The sequence below is a fragment of the Hippocampus guttulatus genome, chromosome 5 (assembly GCF_054856545.1).
Source record: "Hippocampus guttulatus isolate MCC_2025c chromosome 5, RoL_Hgut_1.0, whole genome shotgun sequence".
Classification (NCBI taxonomy): domain Eukaryota; kingdom Metazoa; phylum Chordata; class Actinopteri; order Syngnathiformes; family Syngnathidae; genus Hippocampus; species Hippocampus guttulatus.
In genome coordinates, this window is record NC_141265.1 from 23,590,122 (window position 1) to 23,614,540 (window position 24,419).

At 44.6% G+C, this 24,419-nt stretch overlaps 1 protein-coding gene across 1 annotated transcript in view; it reads right to left on the minus strand.

The window, feature by feature from the left end:
• LOC147205573 (amyloid-beta A4 precursor protein-binding family A member 1-like) overlaps positions 1 to 22,556 on the minus strand; it is a 40,047-nt gene extending 17,491 nt beyond the window's left edge. The window contains exons 1-5 of the mRNA XM_086111804.1: positions 22,245 to 22,556; positions 18,641 to 18,739; positions 18,508 to 18,544; positions 10,488 to 10,633; positions 221 to 307 (exon numbers count right to left, since the gene is read on the minus strand). Of these exons, the coding sequence (XP_085967930.1) occupies positions 221 to 307; positions 10,488 to 10,633; positions 18,508 to 18,544; positions 18,641 to 18,739; positions 22,245 to 22,331 (456 nt within the window). The 5' untranslated portion in view covers positions 22,332 to 22,556. The remainder of the gene's footprint in view (positions 1 to 220; positions 308 to 10,487; positions 10,634 to 18,507; positions 18,545 to 18,640; positions 18,740 to 22,244) is intronic.
• Positions 22,557 to 24,419: the final 1,863 nt, after the last annotated feature.

Sequence of the window (24,419 nt, forward strand, 5' to 3'; positions counted from 1 at the left end):
TTACTCGGAAAACTTCAGTTTTATTTCTAGTGTATACCTAGCTTTGAAATGATTGAGTCGTCCTCAAACAATTCAACTAAGACACTGATGCAGAACATTATTAAGATGATGATGAGAATACAGTCCAATATATAGTATGATCTGATCATAGAATCAATGGTATGGTAATGGTTAAAAGGGGCACTTGTGGTTATGTGCACTACAATCAGCAGGCATATACCTGGGAATCTGCATTGAGCATTTTTATTCTCTGAGTGGAGATGAAGAGATCAACCGCTGTCATTGCCTGGGCACCATCCTCAGGGGCCTACAAACATACGCATATGGGAACAAAAAATACATAGTGAGTAGGTATTTATATTTTCCAAGTCCATCCTCACCACAGCAAACACCAGTAAAATGACTCAACTGTGCAAAACAAACCCAGAAGGACATTAATTCATGATGCAGACCATTATTGTCTGCAGGTTTGTTTTGGTCCTGGGGGTGGGGCTCGTTGGCGAGCGCCTGGTGGCCTGCACCCATGGGGCCCGGCCAGGCTCAGCCCGAAGAGGCAACGTGGGTCCCGCTTCTAATGGGCTCACCACCCATGGGAGGGGCCAAAAGGGTCGGGTGCAGTGTGAGCAGTGTGAGCTGGGCGTCCGATCCTTGGCTGCAGAAGCTAGCTCTAGGGACATGGAATGTCACCTCTCTTGCAGAGAAGGAGCCCGAGCTGGTGTGCGAGGTAGAAAAGTTCCGACTGGATACAGTCGGACTTACCTCCAAACACTAGCTGTAGCCGCTTTCCTTGTTGCCAGTTCGAGGTTGCCATTGGCTTGTGGTATACTGAGATACTTGAAGCTGTCCTCAATGTGTGTTATTGTTCCTTCAGGGAGTGATACCCCTTCAGTGTGGACGACCTTGCCTCTCTTAGTCATCATCTGACTACATTTCTCAAGCCTGAATGACATCCCGATGCCACTGCTGTAGATCCTGGTTGTGTGGATCAGGGAGTCTATGTACCTTTCGCTCTTAGCATACAGCTTTATGTCATCCATGTAGAGGAGGTGACTGATCGTAGCTCCATTTCTGAGGCGGTATCCATAGCCTGTCTTGGTGATTACTTGGCTTAGGGGCTCAGTCCTATGCAGAACAGCAGTGGGGAGAGTGCATCACATTGGTATATGCCACATTTGATGGACACTTGGGTAAGTGGCTTGCCATTGGCATCAAGTGTGGTTTTCCACATCCTCATCGAGTTTGCAACAAAGGCTCTTAGGGTCATGTTCACCTTATACAACTCCAAGCATTCAGTGATCCATGAATGTGGCATCCAGTCGTAGGCTTTCTTGTAATCAATCCAGGCTGTGCACAGGTTGGTATGTCAGGACCTGCAGTCTTGGGCGACTGTTCTGTCAACCAGGAGCTGATGTTTGACTCCTCTGGTATCTCTACCTATGCCCTTCTGTGCTTCACTCATGTATTGATCCATGTGTCCACTTATCTTAGCCGCAATGATGCCTGACATGAGCTTCCATGTTGTAGAGGGACAGGTTATTGGCCGATAGTTGGATGGGACTGCACCCTTTGAGGGATCCTTCATGATCAGGATCGTTCGCCCTTTGGTTAGCCATCCTGGGTGAGTCTCATCCCTCAGCAGCTGGTTCATTTGTGCTGCTAGGTGCTCATGGAGTGCTGTGAGTTTCTTTAGCCAGTAGGTGTGGACCATGTCTGGGCCTGGTGCTGTCCAGTTCTTCATATCTGATACTCTTTCCTGTATGTCTGCCACTGTTATGGTAACTGGGTTCTGTTCAGGGAGGTTGCTGTGCTCCTCTCTCAGAGTCACCAGCCATTGTGCACTGCTGTTATGTACGGCGTCCTTCTCCCATATGCCTTTCCAGTACTTTTCAGTTTCCAGTCTTGGTGGGTATGCTCTGCTGTTCGAACCCTGCCATTGAGCATACACTTTCGCAGGTTGTGTTGCAAACAGCCTGTTTATTCGTCTGGCCTCATTCTCTTTCGTGTACCTCTTTAGGCGACTGGACAAGGCTTGGAGCCTTTGTTTGGCAGTTTCAAGTGCTTCAGGTATGGTCATCTGGATGTACCTCTCAGATATAGGCCTTTTCATCACACATCTCTGGGCCTCCGTCAATTGACTCACATCTTTCCGAGCCGCCTTGATCTTAGCCTCCAACCGTCTTTTCCATGGTGGGTTACGTGTCTCATGGCTCCCATGGTTGCTCTTATAGCCATGCATCTCTAGGATTACTGATGCTGAAGCGTACATCAGCTCATTGGTTTCCGTGATCATTATGGAAGGGATCGCCCTCATTGCTGCATTCACACTTTCCATGAGACTTTCAGGTGGTACTTCACACAGCCGTTGTAATCGGATTCTAGGTTGCCCAGCTTTCATTCTCGCCATGATCTTAGCTTTCAGGTCAGCTGCTACCTCGCTCAGCATTTCATTCATTGGGGCTGGCCTCCCAATCTCATCATCTGCATTCATTGGGGCTTGCCTCCCAATCTCTGGTATGACCTCCTCCTCTGATCTGGCAGCCTGGGGCCCTTCACCATGGAATCTGCGTTGTACCTCGTCAATCTCAAGTTGTGACAGCAATTGCCATTTGTGGATGTTGGGACACTGAGCTACTAGTTGTTTCGTGGTCAACCGTGACTGTGGGTTTCGAAGTAACCATTCAGCCCGCATTCTCTCCATGTAACCCCTCTGAATAGGGTTGCCTGAGTACAGTAAATATTCTCTAGTACGGACTCGTGTTTGCACTGTCCAATTTGTCCTGATAACAGAAATTCCTCATTTGGGAAATGAGCATGGTACATGCCCTTTATGAACCTGCAAGTATGTTGACAAAATGCACGTGTAACAACACAATCAATAAAATACAAAAATATACTGTCCAAAAACTGTTTATATAACAAAAACTCTAATGCAGGTGTATCCCAAAAAAATCACAACAGTAAAATACGTACAGTATTTTAATGTTTATTTTTTTCTGTCTTGGGGAAAAAAATGTGTATTTTGGATTGTTTTGTTCGATGCATTCTTTGGTTTATGACAATGTTTGCGTGCGTGTCATACAGTTTTCTTGCTAGTTGCAAGTAACTGTCCCGTTGATCACTGATGTCTGGTAATCTTGTGCATACTGAAGGATTTGTGTTGCCATTTGCATTGCTTCCTTGCTGGATGGTGGCTTGTCATCAGGAGTTGAATCGATGCCTTGTTTTTTAAAGCTTCGTAGATTTGCGTCTTTCCGACTCCAAGTGTCTGCTGGATGTTTTTAACTTTGTGTCCAGCCTCGCTCAAACGGATGCATTTCACTCGCTCCGCTCCAGTCATTACAGTTCTTCTACGTTTCGATGCGATGATCTACACGACGTAAGTGAATAAAGTTAAAATCTTTCGCAATTACAGTAAGACGCATGCCAATAAAAAGTCACTTACACGTCTTCGTTTCGAAAATAAATGAATGAAAACGGCGAAGCGAACACGTTTCTTCAGTCGTGTCGAGTGGGCGCTGCTTTTAAGCTAGTGCCGCGTTCTACAGGGCGTAAGTGAATAAAGTTAAAATCATTCACAATTACAGTAAAACGCACGGCAATAAAAACTCACTTACACGTCATCGTTTAGAATCTGATGATCGAAAAACGCGAAGTGAAAACTTGTCTCAGCGTTGTGTCTTTTCCGTCGCATCGGGTGGGCGTTGCGTGTATTTAAGCTCCCGCGGCATTACGCCTCCATCCGTGTTACGGGTAGTGGAATTTCCGCTTACGCATGTTCCGGTAACACATAATATCGTAGTCAAAATGTTAATGCATAGGTTTTTATTACGGGTGAAGGATACTCCTTTTCATAGAATTCCGGGGATGGTAATATTTACTGAAGGAGCATTCCAACAGAGCCATGTTATCGCATCTCGCCCATCTCCGCTTTTTCCAGTAGCCCATTTTTCATCAAGGTGCTCTGGTTCCCCAGCACCTGACGCAGACCTTGTTTGGCAGGGCGACGTCTGAGCCTGCATGTCATTTGATTTATTGTCTTTCACCATTGTATGAGGTAGGCATTAGCGTGAAAGGTCTTGCCCAAGAACCCACACTGGATGGTGTTATGTGCTCATTTTTTGTGTTATGGTGTTATGTGCTCATTTTTTGCCCCAAGCGGGATTGGACCCCCGTCTCCTGTACGCCAAACCAGTGCCTGACCAACTGAGCGATCCGGCCGCTATATTTTTAATATATATATATATATATATATAGCACATAACACCATCCAGTGTGGGTCCTTGGGCAAGATCCTTCACACTAATACCTACCTCATACAATGATGAGAGACACGAAAACGAATGACATGCCGGCTCAGACGTTGCCCGGCCAAACAAGGTCTGCGTCAGGTGCTGCGTCAGAGCACCTTGATGAAAAATGGGCTACTGGAACAAAGCGGAGATGGGCAAGATGCGATAACATGGCTCTGTTGGAATGCTACTCCTCAAGCAACCCTAGTCAGAGGGGTTACATGCAGAGAATGTGGGCTAAATGGTTACTTCAAAACCCACAGTCACGGTTGACCACGAAACAACTAGTAGCTCAGTGTTCCAACATCCACAAACGGCAACTGCTGTCACAACTTGAGATTGATGAGGTACAACACAGGTTCCATGGTGAAGGGCCCCAGGCTGCCAGATCAGAGGAGGAGGTCATACCAGAGATTGGGAGGCAAGCCCCAATGAATGCAGATGATGAGATTGGGAGGCCAGCCCCAATGAATGAAATGCTGAGCGAGGTAGCAGCTGACCTGAAAGCTAAGATCATGGCGAGAATGAAAGCTGGGCAACCTAGAATCCGATTACAACTGCTTTGTGAAGTACCACCTGAAAGTCTCATGCAACCATGGAAGCCATGACATACGTTACCCACCATGGAAAAGACGGTTGGAGGCTAAGATCAAGGCGGCTCGGAAAGATGTGAGTCAATTGACGGAGGCCCAGAGAGGTGTGATGAAAAGGCCGATACCCGAGAGGTACATCCAGATGACCATACCTGAAGCACTCGAAACTGCCAAACAAAGGCTCCAATCCCTGTCCAGTCGCCTAAAGCGGTACACGAAAGAGAATGAGGCCAGACGACTAAACAGGCTGTTCGCAACACAACCTGCGAAAGTGTACGCTCAGTGGCAGGGTCCTAACAATAGAGCTGACCCACCAAGACTGGAAACTGAAAGGTACTGGAAAGGCATATGGGAGAAGGAGGTTGCACATAACAGCAGTGCACAATGGCTGGTGACCCTGAGAGAGGAGCACAGCAACCTCCCTGAACAGAACCCAGTTACCATAACAGTGGCAGACATACAGGAAAGAGTCTCAGATATGAAGAACTGGACAGCACCAGGCCCAGACATGGTCCACACCTACTGGCTAAAGAAACTCACAGCACTCCATGAGCGCCTAGCAGCACAAATGAACCAGCTGCTGAGGGATGGGACTCACCCAGGATGGCTAACCGAAGGGCGAACGATCCTGATCATGAAGGATGCCTCAAAGGGTGCAGTCCCATCCAACTATCGGCCAATAACCTGTCTCTCCACAACATGGAAGCTCATGTCAGGCATCATTGCGGCTAAGATAAGTGGACACATGGATCAATACATGAGCGAAGCACAGAAGGGCATTGGTAGAGATACCAGAGGAGCCAAACATCAGCTCCTGGTTGACAGAACAGTCGCACAAGACTGCAGGTCCCGACATAGAAACCTGTGCACAGCCTGGATTGATTACAAGAAAGCCTATGACTCGATGCCACATACATGGATCACTGAATGCTTGGAGTTGTATAAGGTGAACAGGACCCTAAGAGCCTTCGTTGCGAACTCGATGAGAATGTGGAAAACCACACTTGAAGCCAATGGCAAGCCACTTACCCAAGTGTCCATCAAATGTGGCATATACCAAGGTGATGCACTCTCCCCACTGCTGTTCTGCATAGGACTGAACCCCTAAGCCAAGTAATCGCTAAGACAGGCTATGGATACCGCCTCAGAAATGGAGCTACAATCAGTCACCTCCTCTACATGGATGACATAAAGCTGTATGCTAAGAGCGAAAGGGACATAGACTCCCTGATCCACACAACCAGGATCTACAGCAGTGGCATCGAGATGTCATTCGGGCTTGAGAAATGTAGTCGGATGATGACTAAGAGAGGCAAGGTCGTCCACACGCACTGAAGGGGTCTCACTCCCTGAAGGAACAATAGCAGACATTGAGGACAGCATACCTGTCAACTCATACGGTTCAGCCATAGTTCATACGGATTTTGTGGAGAATCTTACGTATATGGCCGTATCGCACAAATCATACGGATTCTGAAAATTTCCGCCCACCCCCCCACCTCCAAACAGGTAGTTTCGTTTGCTTTTGCCCAGAATGGTGATAGTCTACTCGAATGCTTTCATTTCGAAAGTAAATATAAATGGATGCTGTAACTTCGAGCCGATGGGTCAGCATTTGGAGTCGGTGAAAAAAGTAACGCAGGAATACAACTCTGAACACAGTAATGCCACTGAGTAGAATGATGATTAGACGTTAACCAGACATTGTATTATGGAGATCTACAATAAATATCATTGAAAATTTCGTGGTTTTTTTTCTGCCGTTATTTTGACATATAAAATGCTTTGGTATGTTATAAGGATTTTTTGCTCTTTATAAGGATTTTTTTGGTAGTTTATACAGGTTGGCGCTCCGAAAAGTTGACAGGTATGGGACAGCTACAAGTACCTCGGGATACCACAAGCCAATGGCAACCTCGAACTGGCAACAAGGAAAGCGGCTACGACAAAATACCTCCAGCGAGTGAGGCAAATCCTAAGAAGCCAGCTCAATGGCAAGAATAAGACCCGGGCAATAAACAGCTATGCCCTGCCAGTGATCAGATACCCTGCAGGAATAATAAGGTGGCCAAAGGAAGAGATTCAGACCACGGACGTTAAGACCCGAAAGCTCCTAACCATGCATGGAGGGTTCCATCCCAAATCCAGCACCCTGAGACTGTACGCAAGCCGAATGGAAGGAGGCCGGGGACGAGTGAGTGTGAGAGCCACTGTCCAGGATGAAACATCCAAGATCCATGAATACATCAAGGAGAAGGCTCCAACGGATGACGTACTCAGAGAATGTCTCAGACAATGGGGAACAGAGGATGAGGTGCTGGAAGAGAGACCATCATGGGAGGACAAGCCCCTACACGGGATGTACCACCGGACCATAACTGAAGGGGCTGATCTCAAGAAGTCCTATCAGTGGCTAGAGAGGGCTGGCCTGAAGGACAGCACAGAGGCACTCATCCTGGCTGCTCAGGAGCAGGCCCTGAGCACCAGAGCCATTGAGGCCCAGATATACCACACCAGACAAGACCCAAGGTGTAGGTTGTGCAAAGAGGCACCTGAGACGATCCAACACATAACTGCAGGGTGTAAGATGCTGGCAGGGAAAGCCAACATGGAACGTCATAACCAGGTGGCTCGCATAGTCTACAGAAACATCTGTGCGGAGTATGGACTGGAAACCCCAAGGTCAAAATGGGAAACACCTCCGAAGATGGTGGAGAATGACAGAGCAAAGATCCTGTGGGACTTCCAGATCCAGACTGACAAGATGGTAATGGCGAACCAACCAGATATCGTGATCATAGATAAAGGGCAAAGGAAAGCCGTTGTAGTGGATGTAGCGGTCCAGAGTGATGGAAACATCAGAAAGAAGGAACATGAGAAACTCGAGAAATACCAAGGGCTCAGAGAGGAGCTGGAGAGAGCCTGGAAGTTAAAAGTGACAGTCGTGCCTGTGGTGGTCGGAGCACTCGGGGCAGTGACCCCCAAACTAGATGAGTGGTTGCAACAGATCCCGGGAACAACATTGGACATCTCAGTCCAGAAATGTGCAGTGCTGGGAACAGCAAGGATACTGCGCAGAACCCTCAAGCTTCCTGGCCTCTGGTAGAGGACCCGAGTCGAATGAGGGACGGACACCACCCGAGGGGTGAGATGAGGATTTTTATTTTTATTTAATATATATATACAGTATATATATTCCAGAGCCTGGAAGGTAAAGATGACAGTCGTGCCTGTGGTGGTCGGAGCACTCGGGGCAGTGACCTTCAAACTAGATGAGTGGTTGCAACAGATCCCGGGAACAACATCGGACATGTCAGTCCAGAAAAGTGCAGTGCTGGGAACAGCAAGGATACTGCGCAGAACCTTCAAGCTTCCTGGCCTCTGGTAGAGGACCCGAGCTGAATGGGGAACGGACACCACCCGAGGGGTGAGACGAGGATTTTTTTTATACACATATATATATATATATATATATACACACACACACACACACACACACACACACACACACACACACAGGTCTTGATCTTTTTCCTTCTTGTTCATCGGGTGACATTATTTGGAAGTAAATAACACTCACCGGTAATATTGTTACACAAAGCAGTTCCAAAGTGTTGGCTATCGTAACACAAACCTATTCTTGCATATCTGAGGAATCCCATGTTGTTATTTCATTACAACATTCAAGAAAGAAATAAAAGTGATAGTCATAAAATAACAGTTAACAGTATACCCTGTAAAACTGTGTAATCCAACTACGGAGCTCATCTTGAAGCATTACGCTTTATTGTCATCATTTTAATCTTTGTTAGGCATCCGTAAAGGCATTTTAAGGGCATTTGCTCTGGCATGTACTTGTTGAAACATGTTGAGACTTTAAGCTGTGTATGGACTTGTATGAGATGGGAGCACTCAATGAACAATTTGTTCCATCAACATCTAGTGTTCAAATTAAGAAGTGCCTTCATAGGATGAATTTAGCTCTAGTTCTTCGGTCAATTCATATTTAACATTATTTGTACCATCACTTAACCATGACATGGCACATTTTTCTCTTCCCATGCATGCTGCTTAGCGCCTGAGTGCAGAGACTTCTGGCAACCCTTCTCTTGAACAATCCTTTTCAAATCTGGCATGTATTCCGTTGTTGTAACTCGAAGCAGGCACTGTCTACATGCGAGCTGCAGCGGTTTCTTACTACTTGGGTCAGCATGCCACATTTGGCAAACTTTTTTGACCGAAGATTGACTTTTGAAGTGACCAACCTCCTGCGATCGACTGGATCACGCATGTGCAAATATATGCACACGCACGCATGTGGGCGCCCAATCATGCACACGTGCGTAAATACACGCACGCATGCACGCCAAGATGAACAACAGCCGGAGCGTCACCAAACATGAACAAAATTGAAACACACAGACACATTAAGTCCCCCCAATTTCCTCCTCCCAAACCTCGCGGTCGACTTGGGACCAGTCGGCTGGCACCCGGTTGATGGCGATCGACGTATTGGGCACCCCTGCCTTAAAATCAGAGGTAATTCGCTGACTAGCTTAGCGCTTAGTGCCATTGTTTGCGCATGAGCTGTGCTGTAAACGTGAAAATTCAGTTGTCATCTGACTGGTTGCCCTGTATGTCAATCAAGTAACGGGAATGATGATAGACTGACATCGTAAATTCTGCTGTACCGAGCGCTGTTTTAATGGCAGCGCCACCGCCGAGGCGTTTTCGAATCTTGTCATGTGAAAGTCCGGGAACCGTATTGAACCAGACAAAGAGCCGCATGCTGCTTGCGAGCCGCGCGTTAGCCACCCCTGCACTAGGTCATCCAATCAGTGTCAGTTCAGTCTGTCAAGTGGGTTGCCTGCAGGGATTTTTAAAGTCCAGTATGTGTCAGTGTTCTGTATCAACGCAGTGTGTCAATATGCTTCATGATGCCTCATTGACCCATCACTACAAGATATGTTTGGATTTGGATTTGGATTTCTAAGACATGAACAGCAGCTCTCACAATGCGTTTTGTACAGCCATGCCAGATCATCTTCCTCCCCACAATTGGAGCTAATACACAACAGGGTGGTGAACCGTTGACAGCTCTGTCCTTCAAATATGTGACATGTAGCCAAAGATACAACCACAACTCCAATCGTTGCACTGCAGCTTAGTGGGTCCTGGAGCCAAGTGCACAATTCGACCAACTTATGCCGATACATAGTATTTGTTATTGACAATCTGTACTGAGTACAGATAAGCCCATATCAGAGGGCAATGGATATGCCTACATCCACATCCAATTCTCATTATGAGCAACTCAAGAGGATTGAGTGGAAGAGACGACAAACCCTTTTCAAGAAAGTTGGTTGTGGAATCCAAGCTCGATCTAGCCAGCATTGTTCGACATCGCATACCACGTTAGACAGCACAAGCCATTCCCTGCCAGAGAGGTGATATTCCACATAATTAGAGCCATCTACCAGTCACTGCTCAGTTAACACTGCATTGCCCCTCAGCTCGTCCATGGGTGGTGGAGCCATAGGAAAGGACTCGGCATATTATAAACATGTAACTGGAAGTGAATTTGACTTGGCTGGGTGTGTTTCACCTTGATGCGGGTGACAGCCTCCTGTGCTTGCATCATGCGGATGTTCTTTGTCGGAGTCTTAACTGATAGCATCTGAGTGTAGCCCAAGTAGTTTGCTGCAAAGATGATCCCATCAATAAGGTCGTCCGGGTCACATGGGCCTGGGACTGAACAGTTAAAAAGAAGATTCAAATAAAGAATGGAATCTACTGTATATTCACATGATCATGGATAGCAGTATGGTGTGCACACTTTAAGTTTTAAGGCTCTTTAGAATCAATCAAAAGAATTAATAGGAAGAACATAAAAGTAAGAGACACTCCTGTATCTTTTCACCCTAATTAGTCTTTTTTTGTATTCTCATGTCACCTTATCATCTCATTCAACTGCATTGTGCACTGTCTGTGCTTAAATAAAATGTATTTACCTCCCAGCTATGAAAACTCTTCCTGTCACAGCCTTTTATTAATGGCTGATTTCAGAGGGTTTTCATCTGTTTAAGCCTTCTAAATTTAATAAAGAAAAAAAAACCATGGTGCCCTGAGTGGTGGCTGAGTTTTATGCCGGCAGTAAAATTCAGCCACCGTTAATTAATTAAATAAATCATAAGATAAGATAAGATAAGATATCCTTTATTTGTCCCGCAATGGGGAAATTACAATCAGAATTCAGAAAGGAAAAACGCTGGGTAGGGAGAGGGAAAAAAAACCACGCTCGAACTATCCTCTTCCGAGGATAATTTAAGTCCAGGATAAAAAAAGAGCCTAGCACATGAATAAGCATTAGACAGTTACAACAAGTCACAAGACATAACATGTATAAGGGGGGGGGGGTGAATGGGAAGGGGGGGAGGGGGGGGGGTAGGGTAGGGTAACCGCGACGCGGCCAACAATGACCAGCCGCACGGTCACCGTTGCGCTCCGCATCATCGAACCACGTCACGGGGGAAAAAGAATCGGAGCGATGAAGACGGTGATAACAAGGATGTGTATGCGCGTGTGGTTGTCCAGTTGTGTATGTGTATGCGTGTACAGGTCATAGCTGCTTCGTCGAGGTCTGCTCAACATGAAGACAGTCCCGGCTTATCAGTCCATGGCCGAGAAGGAGGGGGGGTGGTGGTGGGGGCCCTAGACTCCATGCGTATTTCCATCCAGGGGAAAGGCCAGATAGCGTTGTTTGTTTTGGAGAGACGGTCGCCAACAATTCCAGACAGCCTTGAGTCCTTGGTCTGTATCTCTCACTGGCGCCGATCAGCCAATCCTCAATTCCTTTTCGAAGCGAAAATTCCAACGTCTCCATGGTATTATCGATCGCGTGGAGTCGCTCCAAACCGCAACAATATTGCGGTTGAGCTCAGTCATCGCTTGAGTCTGAGTGTTGGACATTCGCGCCAAGCCATCCAGAGTGACCGGCAGCTCCTTCACTTCCAATAGAGCTGCTCCCGTCGGTTGAATTTTGCGATAGAAGAGCAAGCTGCCAACACCAAACAGCAGCATACCTATTATCAAAAGGCCAATAATGTAGATGTCTTCCACGTCCTCCACGGACAGTACTGTCAGGCACACCGGTCTCCACTTTCTCCATGGATCCAGGGCGTATCCGGCAGCAAGTGTCCCCGGAGGGCAAGCAGGCTCCCCACTGCCCGCTCTTTCCGTCGAAAAAATTTTGTCAATTACATCGAGAGACCAGCCAACTAATTCCATGGTTAGTTCTTCGGATGAAAACACGGTAGGAGGCTAGGGAAAAAAAAGACAAAGACTGCACAAGACTAAGTGGCGAGCAGGGAAAAAAAAGGTGGGAGGGCAGGGGGAGCAGTGCAGAAGCGTCCGCCTTCGTCGAGAGCCAAGCAGAAAATCATTTCTCATTCGTGCTATAGAAATGGTGCGTGCCCCATGTGAGGCGAACTTAAGTTGTGTCTTTTGCTTAAACACACGTTCAGTCTCTACTCGGTCCGTGCAGTGTTCTTTTTGGGAACTCCAGCGTTGTCATGTTACCAAGGAAACCTAACTTATGCTCCAGACCTGCCCTGTCTTTGAGGGCATAGCGTTGATAAAAAGAGGAATATACTAGATAAAGAGGTGTTTAAGGCAAGCCACAATTAAATTGGAGTATATTTGTCTACTTGTTGAATGTGATCCACACAGCATACCAGCTGGGCCAAATCTCAGCCTGCGAATCTCTACGCAGGGAGAGTTATCAGTGAGTCACGGGACAATCTTGACGAAACTTGCCTTGCTAAACTAACCCCAAGTCCATGGTGCAAAAACATGAGAATTCTGTCCTTGGAGAGTGAGAGGCACCAACTTGACTAACAACTGCCGCATTTTAGCACTTATTCCATATCATCAGTGCATTTCACTAGTTTGGTCTGTGTCAGCACTAGGTGGATATTCAGCCACACTAGTTCTGCACTTTCTTGTACTAGCTGCACAGAAACGTTTGGCATTTTTGGCAACTAGTGCCACTTTTGTACAACTAGTGCTCACAGAAGCTTAACTCGTGACACCTGGAATCACACTAGTCGTGGCTAATTCCCAGCTAGTCAGCTTTTTGATGGCCAAGTGGCCCACTGGGCCAAACTAGTGAGGTCCAGTGGGCCACTTGGCCATCAAAAAGTCCAGTCTTACTAGTTAACTAGTAAGATAAAAAAGCATCGGTGTGTTAACTAGTGAAATGTGGATTGTTAACTCGTGGCCCATGATTTCCTGCACTAGTTAACTAGTGAGAGCTGAAATATCCATGAGTAGTGGATAAAAGAGTGATTAGTTAATTAATTTCAGCTCCTTAAACACTTGTTATCGAACTCGTGAGTGTAAACATTTTATTTGTTAACCAGTAATGCCCCAAATATCCATTAGTTCCACTAGTGCAACATTTTCACTTAACTAGTTCAACTAATGAGCTCCAAAATGGAACTAGTGGGTGACAACCTACTCACTAGTCAACTACCCAGTCAGCAAAGGCATCTGGCATGAAGCTGGCACAGCTGGCCTTGTGTCGGCACTGGCATAATGCATGTGGGCCGAACACGGCCCAGGAGTGGCAAAGGAGGCACTGGCTTGACTCTGGCAAACCAGATGGGGGCCAGTTGTGGAGTGAAGTATTTGGGCCAGAAATCAATTTACAACTCCGGCCCGTATATGGCCAGCCAGTATTGAGCCACCCTTAAATGCAGTTTCAGATTTTTTTTCTACACACAGCCTTGTTTTACAATTGCACACTTATGCGTAATTCCATTCATCACACACACACACACACACACACACACACACACACACACACACACACACACACACACACACACACACACACACACACACATGCTCGCAGGCGTGCACACACGCATATTTGCACACGCACGTACTAATTCTTGTGCACGCTCGCTAGTGCACACACACAAATTAAACAATCGTAATAATAGGAATTATAATAAAAACTGTATAAAATATGTATAATAAAGTTTTGTAAAGTCTGTTAATAAATATATTTAATACAAAAATAACATAGGCTTTTTTCCACGAAAAAATATGAATCACCTGTGCGGACCTCTCGCCGGTCTACCTTTGTGCCCCCCAGGCCCTCTCTTTCATTGCGTTATACAAGCTTGAAAAAAAACAACCCAAAACACTGTTGTGGAAAAGTTGATCCTTTTCCCGGGGGGGGGGGAGGCAAATGAGAAGCAGAAAATATTGTGGAGGGCTGGGCCAAAAGTTAGAAATCTACTCCCGATTTCAATTTTATTTCTACGTTGAAATAAGTTAATGACATTGTTTACAGAAGCTGTTAAGAGTATTATCATTGCTAAATAATGAAAGTGCCGAAAAAAATGATTTCTTCAGTGAAATTATGCAAAACAATTCTAATTGTGCAACATTTGTAACTCATTTTCAGTAAGATGAACACTACAACGCTTTCTGATTTTAACTTTCCCATGAAGATAGCACAATGTCTTTGTATGCCAGTAATAATGTAACATAACTCACATTTTTTGTCCCAACTGCCAAACAATGTGGAAAAAAATACAAGCAAGCATGTTTCAATGTTTTTTTTTTCTTGTTCAGTAGAGATCAATCTAGCCCAGGGGTGGGCAAACTTTTTGGCTCAGAGGCCACATTGGTTTCTAAATTTGACAGGTGGACCGGGTCAGCACAAGATACTACAGTACATTTAAAAAAATGTATATGTTGACAGTCCATACCAAACATCAACAGAACAAAAGCATTAAAGTATTACCATACTTTTTTTTTTTAAATGAAAACAGTGAAACAACTGTGGTATATGTCCTGTATGAACGTCCAAGTATGTTAACAACATACATGTGTGACAACACAAGCAACAAAGTGCAACAATATATTGCCCAAAAACTGCAGCATACAGTACAGGTATATGACAAAGTTCGTCCGATTTGCTACAAAATGAGACGAGTAAAAGACCTGGTGGCTTTCTTTCCACTCACTCACTGTCTCGAACTTGACCTCCCTTCGATCACTACACAAGACAGCGTTGCTCAGCTGATGTCGTGCAGTGAACTTATGAACCCAGTCACGGGACGCTTCGAAGTCTTCGATGCCCATAGCGCTATGGAACTCGATTGCTCTCTTATTAGCGGTCCAGTTTGCGGAAAGTTTTTAGCACAATAACAGTCAAACGATTCCAGGAAACATTTATTTACTTGACTGTCCGTCGAGCCGCATGCAATTCGCTCTGAGCATGGAAACACCCAGAGTCGGACTGAGCAAGAATCGCTTCCGCGTTTTTCAAAGTCTCGTAGATTTGAGTCTTTTAGACTCCAAGCGTCTCCTGAATGTTTCGTACTTTGTAACCCGCTTCGTTTAATCAGATACACTTCACTTTGTCTTCCACGGCCATTAGTGTTCCTCTTCGTTTGGATGCCATGATCTACAGGACGTAAAAATGTTCGCAATTCCAGTAAAACTCACTGCAATAAAGAGTCACTTGCATGTAGCCGTTTTCGATCCAATGATTGAAAATGGCGGCACGGACACACTTATTCCATCGTATTGAGCAGAGTTACAGGTATTTGAGTTAGCGCAACTGCGGGCATTTGTATCCTCTCCCCCTCCCTCCCTGTGCTCTGCAACTTCAAGTAACTGCACCACCTGGCGTTGAAATGCCTGTCATTAGAAGTCCAAATGAAATTAATGCAATAATTTACATCAAACCTTAATTGCGTACTGTACCAACCTTTGGCGGGCCGGATTAAAAAGACCAACAGGCCGGATCTGGCCCGCGGGCCATAGTTTGCCCACCTCTGCTCTAAATGCATAATGGGACTCATACTTTTTTTTTTTAATCAGTGAGTCCCTGGGACTCACAGGGCTCAAACTATAAAATTATCACTGGGGAGTTTTTTCATCATCTTTGTAGAGTGCTGTGTTGGATGGAACCTTGGAGGGCAAAACTGGGATCCATCTTCATTTCTGAATACCTGTTCACAAAGTTTACGAAGAAGGAGAATGGTGGATAATGGACAACCTTCTTTCTCTTGTATTTGGTCCCTTGAGTGACCCATGTTTCCTGGAGGTTGTATGGAAGACAGAGATAGACAGAGACATCTGTGGACCTGGGTGGAAGCCTGTCACCAACTTTACGTGGAGGACTTACTGCGTTGCTGTCCTGTGGTAAGTGGGGACGGTCGGCATTGATGTTGACATTGTCATGATTCTGTTTGGGACCAACAGGTGGCACTGTAGGGCTCTCCCTGCAGCTGCACACCTGTTGGTCATTTTGTAATTAGTGCTTTAAAAGTACTCCCAGCCCGACCACTCATGGTTGGGTCATTGTTGCTGTTCCTTTGCTTGCAACTGTCATGTTTGTTTCTGTCATGGTTCTGTTCCTGTTAGTTTTTTTGCCACAGTCATGGTTTTGTTTTGGTACTTTGGATTCCTTGTGTTCTTGGAACTTTGTTTTGGATTTAGTTCTCTATGTTTTAATACAATTTGTTAAGTACACCCTGCTCCTCCCGCTTGCCTGCTTTTTGGGGTCCACCACCGCCACGCAAACGTGCCAGACATGAGGGAAGACTGACCGCCGTAAGGTCTGGGGTTACTCAAAACGCTAGGTTGTACGAGATGTCACACGCTGCGACATGTAAAGAAAAACAAATAATAGCAATTTTCGATCATTCACTTGAATGAAATATTTTTAAAACATAATTTGATTGAAAAGCAAGAAAAATAAAGTGCAAAATATATGAACCTCTCAACTTTCAAAAACACTTTCTTCAAGGAGAAGTAACATGCAGTGAAAACAAATATTAAATTTTAATTTTTTAAACGAACTGAGTAAAAACTCTGAACATGTGATTGCACAGTAATATTCACTTCTTTGAGGCTGATGCTGATACCTGGTGGTGTCTCATCTTTTCTTCAAGTTCATCAATATTTGGGGTCAGGCTCTGAGCTGAGGAAATCCTCAAAATTGAGTGAAGGTGTTCAGCAGTAAGTCGACTTCTGTTTGCTGTTTTGTTCAGCTTCATCAAAGAAAATAGTTGTTCACGCAGGAATGTGCTGCCAAAACATTGAGCAGCCTGGATGCGCAGCTGGGCCATTGCATCGGGGAGGAAACGGACAGACTGCGCAGCACCCACCGCCTTACATTTTTCATGCACTGTTGCCGTGTCATGCATAGGGCACGAAGCCAAAAAAAACTCCTCTGTCACGCTTAGGCTGCAGTCCACTCCGCGGATGAAAATTGACAACTGGGCAACGTCAGTGCTCTCATTTGCAGCCGAGGAATATGCGATGACATCTTTTCCCCTTTTCACAAGCTGCTCTGTTTGACCACTGGCCAACTGCTCTACTCGCTCGGCAATGGTGTTTCTGCTCATGCTCACGTTTAGAAAGAGTTGCTTTTTTTTCAGGGCAAACTTGGTCAGCATACAGTTTTTAATGAAATCTCCCTCACTAAATGGCCGGGCTGATTGAGCGATCGCTTCTTCCACCATAAAACTGGCCTTGACAGCAGCCTGGCTTTGTGATTTGGCTTTTTTGAACAGAGCCTGTTGGAATTTGAGGCTTCGTTTTAATTCCTCAACTTTCTGTAGCCTTTGTTCCATGTCCATATTCTTGTTTTTGTCCGCGTGTTTCGTTTCATGATGTCGTCTCTGATTATACTCTTTCAATACTGCCACACCTTCTGCGCACAGAAGACACACAGGTTTTCCAGCTACGTCCATGAACATGTACTCCGACTCCCACCCTGTGTGAAACCCTCGGTTCTCAGTCTCCACCTTCCGTTTTGCCATTTTTGACGGGTATCGGAAAGTTAACGTCACTGTTATGCGAACGACTGCTGCACGAATAAATATTGAATAAAGCGGCCAACTGCTTGGTGTGTTGCCGTTGCATTGCGTTGCGTAGTATTGGTACGTGTAAAGGCTCTGCGGGCTGACGGCTTGCTACAGTCTGCGGGCCGGTTTTAATAATAAATCAATATCATCCCAGGGGCCACTGAAAACCTTCTCGCGGGCCGGATTTGGCCCGCGGGCCCTGACTTTGACATAGTGCTGTACAGTATATCTGTGATATTTGTCTTTTTTTTTTTTTTTTGCTACCACTTGTATTTTTTTCCCTAACTTGACCGAAATAAGCATTTTAATAGACGACCAATTAGACTAAACATTATGGTATCCACTCAATCCAACTAACAATCCCATTAAATAAGGTTTTTTAGCATTTGGCATGTGAAATCATGTTATCACTGAGGATGTGTTTCACTCTCCTTTTTCATTCATACTTGCCCATTATCCCCAGAAATGTAAAAAGGCAAATAGTAACTCGTATCCAAGTAGATTTGAATTTGACAAAGTCAAATTCAAATACAATACATTTTGTTAGATGTCAAGTTAAAGATGCATAATTTGACATCAGAGCTGTTGGCATCTTTGTTTGTTGATAATATATAATAATGCAGTGCAGACGTGGTAATACATTGTACATATATACAGAAATGAATAAAACAGTGCCTGTTTTATTCGTTTACATTCATGCTGCATCAAATTATATTAGGTGAGACTCACCTTCAACATATGTTGGTAAGGATGCAAGACTTCTGGACTATTATCATAGATTGGAGAGAACATTAAGTGTTTCACAGGATAATCAAGAAGTGACATGATACAGGGGATAATTTGCAGAAAATGTCAACCATACATCTTTGCTGTGGGGAGATGATTCACAGCTGCCATCATGCGGAATAAGTCTGCTCTCTGATTCACCACCAATGAGAGAGGTAGAGCCAGTATCAGGGCACTTGCAAAGGAAGAACAGAAAGAAAGCAGTGAACATTCAATGCATTTCAATTCTGATGTTTGTGTGAAAAGGCTGAAAAAAAAAACATGCATGCAAAGAATGATTTAATCTTTTCCACTCTAAAGTTGACAATATAGTAATCCCTCATTTTTTGCAGTAAATTGGTACCGGACCGACCACGAAAAGTTAAAAACTGTGATGTTGGACCAGGATTTTTCGTGTTTGTATGTGGATATAATGTGTGAATACTGTTGAATGTGAACTAGGCTTTTATGGCTGTTCCACAGTATATTGGCACCCTTTGTTGGTGAAGGTATGAGACGACAGTTGAAAACAGACCAGTTCCAGTACTTCGTTGTCTGTCTGGTTTTTATTGTTATTTCATGCAAGAAATAACATAGGTGTGGGTCCTTGGGCAAGATCCTTCACACTAATGCCTACCTCATACAATGATGAGAGACAATAAAATGAATAACATGCCAGCTCAGACGTCGCCCGGCCAAACAAGGTCTGCGTCAGGTGCTGGGGAACCAGAGCACCTTGATGAAAAATGGGCTACTGGAACAAAACGGAGATGGGCGAGATGCGATAACATGGCTCTGTTGGAATGCTACTACTCAAGCAACTCTAGTCAGAGGGGTTACATGCAGAGAATGTGGGCTAAATGGTTACTTCGAAACCCACAGTCACGGTTGACCACGAAACAACTAGTAGCTCAGTGTTCCAAAACCAGAAACGGCAATTACTGTCACAACTTGAGATTGATGAGGTACAACACAGATTCCATGGTGAAGGGCCCCAGGCTGCCAGATCAGAGGAGGAGGTCATACCAGAGATTGGGAGGCAAGCCCCAATGAATGCAGATGATGAGATTGGGAGGCCAGCCCCAATGAATGAAATGCTGAGCGAGGCAGCAACTGACCTGAAAGCTAAGATCATGGCGAGAATGAAAGCTGGGCAACCTAGAAACCGATTACAACGGCTCTGTGAAGTACCACCTGAAAGTCTCATGGAAAGTGTGAATGCAGCACTGAGGGCGATCCCTACCGTAACGATCACGGAAACCAATGAGCTGATATACGCTTCAGCATCAGTGATCCTAGAGATGCTTGGCTCTAAGAGCAACCATGGAAGCCATGAGATACGTTACCCACCATGGAAAAGACGGTTGGAGGCTTAGATCAAGGCGGCTCGGAAAGATGTGAGTCAATTGACGGAGGCCCAGAGAGGTGTGATGAAAAGGCCGATACCCGAGAGGTACATCCAGATGACCATACCTGAAGCACTCGAAACTGCCAAACAAAGGCTCCAAACCTTGTCCAGCCGCCTAAAGCGGTACACGAAAGAGAATGAGGCCAGACGAATAAACAGGCTGTTCGCAACACAACCTGCGAAAGTGTACGCTCAGTGGCAGGGTCCTAACAACAGAGCTGACCCACAAAGACTGGAAACTGAAAGGTACTGGAAAGGCATATGGGAGAAGGAGGTTGCACATAACAGCAGTGCACAACGGCTGGTGATCCTGAGAGAGGAGCACAGACACCTCCCTGAACAGAACCCAGTTACCATAACAGTGGCAGACATACAGGAAAGAGTATCAGATATGAAGAACTGGACAGCACCAGGCCCGGACATGGTCCACACCTACTGGCTAAAGAAACTCACAGCACTCCATGAGCGCCTAGCAGCACAAATGAACCAGCTGCTGAGGGATGGGACTCACCCAGGATGGCTCACCGAAGGGCGAACGATCCTGATCATGAAGGATCCCTCAAAGGGTGCAATCCCATCCAACTATCGGCCAATAACCTGTCTCTCCACAACATGGAAGCTCATGTCAGGCATCATTGTGGCTAAGATAAGTGAACACATGGATCAATACATGAGCGAAGCACAGAAGGGCATTGGTAGAGATACCAGAGGAGCCAAACATCAGCTCCTGGTTGACAGAACAGTCGCACAAGACTGCAGGTCCCGACATACCAACCTGTGCACAGCCTGCATTGATTACAAGAAAGCCTATGACTCGATGCCACATACATGGATCACTGAATGCTTGGAGTTGTATAAGGTGAACAGGACCCTAAGAGCCTTCGTTGCGAACTCGATGAGGATGTGGAAAACCACACTTGAAGCCAATGGTAAGTGTCCATCAAATGTGGCATATACCAAGGTGATGCACTCTCCCCACTGCTGTTCTGCATAGGACTGAACCCCCTAAGCCAAGTAATCACCAAGACAGGCTATGGATACCGCCTCAAAAATGGAGCTACGATCAGTCACCTCCTCTACATGGATGACATAAAGCTGTATGCTAAGAGCGAAAGGGACATAGACTCCCTGATCCACACAACCAGGATCTACAGCAGCGACATCGGGATGTCATTCGGGCTTGAGAAATGTAGTCGGATGGTGACTAAGAGAGGAAAGGTCGTCCGCACTGAAGGGGTCTCACTCCCTGAAGGAACAATAGCAGACATTGAGGACAGCTACAAGTACCTCGGTATACCACAAGACAATGGCAACCTCGAAATGGCAACAAGGAAAGCGGCTACGGCCAAATACCTCCAGCGAGTGAGGCAAATCCTAAGAAGCCAGCTCAATGGCAAGAATAAGACCCGGGCAATACTGTATATATATACACCGTATTGGCCCGAATATAAGACGGTGTTTTTTGCATTGAAATAAGACTGAAAAATTGGGGTTCGTCTTATATTTGGGGTCTAGACATTATACCCATTCACGACGCTAGATGGCGCCAGATATTGAAGTGAATGCTGAACTTGACTCCCCAGGCCAAAGTGAACCCCTATCACGAAGAATAAAAATAAAAATAGCGGTAGCACAAAGAAGAAAAATAAAAAATAGCGGTAAGAAAGAAAAGAGAAGAAAGCTGAGGAGAAGTTAGGATGTAATTTACATTTCAAAAACCAGAAGCCATTCATTTACGAATGTGATTGCACTTTAGTTTACATATTTAAATGTTCAGATATTAAGATTTGAATGAGGCAAAATAACATGCTTTTTCTCTCAAATATATTGTGATAATTGTTTCAGATGTACTGTAATTATTTTCTGTCTAAAAATTTATTTGGTGTTCAAAAAGTCTTTTTTCAAACTTGAGTATATATATACTGTATATATATAATGTAATGCGGCCGATATTCATTTTTTGATTTCTCAATTTAATAGTGTGGGTGTATTTTTTTGTGGGGGGAGCATCAGAATAAAAGAAAAACATACAGTACATATCTTTTGATAATAAGTATAAGCATGAATAATATGGGCTTCTTAGTTGTCCTCAGAACTGCTACTAATTGCTTGGTAGAATTTGATGGCAGTGCTTTCTCAGTCGAAGGCACAAAAGTATGTACAATATTAGTATGGTCTTCTGAGCTCTGTACAGCACATCTATTGCTTCACTACACTTAGAGGCATGGCTTGATCATCAAACTGAGCCATAAATTGACTTTAAAATGAAAGTACCAGCAGAAACTCTCCCAACCTCTTTTGTATCTCGGTGATGAGTCTGTTGCTGCCTGGCTTCGGCCTCTTCAACCTTCTCAACTTGGTCCATCCAAAAGTTTTCCATGGCTGTTAATAAATGTCCAAACCCTGCCAACTTTAGCAGATGTCCCCGGTAAATGACTGTCGATATCCAACAGCAGCGTGAACACACTGTGTGTGCACAGGAGGCAACAATTGGGTCTCGCCTTCATCAAAGAATCATGTCCTCTTACAACTCAGACCAGTCTCAGTCATTCTGTTATTAGATCTGTCCTGAATAATTCAACTTATATCCTTGTGACCTCCTCTGCCTCTCATCCATAATTAATAACTTACTGCGAGGAGCTAGGGCAGTGTTTCTCAAATAGTGGGGCGGGCCCCCCGGGGGGGGGGGGCGCAAAGCTCCGTCAAGGGGGGTGCGTTTGACCTCGGGGAACATGCTTTTTAAATTTTTTTAATTTAGATTTTTTTTTTTACTGTCCTAGAATGAAGTGCAGTTGCACCTCCACTACGTTAGGGGGCAATGGCACTTTCATTGGCAGAGTGCGCAGGGAGCATTCGAAGGGAGGAAAAATGACGAGGCGTGTGTAGCGCTTGGCTTCACTGTGACTACGGTAGCAGACGATGAACGATCGGTGTGCGTACTGTGTCTAAAAATGTTGGTAGCGGACAGCATGAAGCCAAATAAATTAAGGCGTCACTTAAAGACATTACACCCCAATCAGGCTGATAAGCCGCTTGAGTTTTTCAGGAAAACGTGCCGAATATTGCCAACAATCATGCCGCTTTGTGACTGCTACTTTCACAAACTAAAATACAGGTCCCGGCTACACATTAAGCAGGAGCCGAGAGTTGCTGTGTCCTGCTTCAAACCTCGCTACGAAAAGCTGTGCATTGCAAAACGTGCTCATTGTAGCCATTATTCCAGACATCTTTGATTAAAAAAATAAATAGCACAAATTATTTTATATATTTTTGTTTTGCATTTTTAACATTGTGCTTCTGAGTTAATGTTGGTGAACAGTTTGAATGCAATATTTATTGATTTTATGTAATTTTATTTTTCAGTACCATATGGTTTGACATGGTCAGTCAAAAATCTTTAGTTTAATTAAGGATTAAATTTTATTTTTGAATTTCAGATGCACTTTCAATCTTTTCTGTTACAGTTAATAAAGCTATTCTTTGTTGTAAGTTGGTCCATATTTCCTATGTTATTCTCTTATAGGTCAATAAGAATACAGTGTTATGCAGAGGTGTACTGATAACAATTTTATTGACAAATTATACTATTTATAGTCGCATGGAGGGGGGGGGGGTCGTGAGATGTTTTCTTCTTCCTCGGGGGGGGCATGACAGAAAATAATGGAGAAGCACTGAGCTAGGGCAATGTGAGGAATTGCTGCAAAAATGAGGGAAAATTTGAAAGGAAATTAAAAATGGGAGCCAATTTTCTTTTGACTTTCGACAAAGACTTTTTGTAGGTCGTAGGCTGTTACAAATGCCTCCAACCTTTAGTAGATTTTGATGAAACACTCAATACCGGTGCTGCAGCAGCACACTGCCATGGCAACAGCGTTGGATGAAAAAAAAAACCAAACATTGCTTTTATTTCATAACTTGAACATCTTTAGCTGACGCACCACAATTTCAAGACAAATTGATGCAATCTCTCGGAAAAGTTATTTTTAAAACATGACCTCTATGCCTGACCCATTAAGGAATAGCCAGAAAAATCAGATTTTGGGAAAATCCACAAAAATATTTTGCCATATCATGTTGTTTTAGATATTTGTCGTATTCCATTGATAAGCATTATGTAGATTGGATCTGAAAATAAAAATTTGGGGAAAATCATATTTTAAACCTGCAGTATCAAATTTGATACAGATGATTCAATGTAATATCAAGAATGAGTTACATAATGAAAATGCATGTATCAAATATGATACAAATGGCATTATAGGGCTAATAAAATATTGATGCTGTTGCTAGGGCTTGTGTGTTTGCTAAGTCTTGAGTTTTCATGCATGTTTAGACCCTCAAAATGTATGTTTTCTTACCAAACCGTATGTTGCCATGGCAACAGCTTTTTGCAACAAAAACAACAGTGTTGAAATATATTGAAGTATTATCAACACTATTCTGCACAAATACGAAGTTAATCTGATTA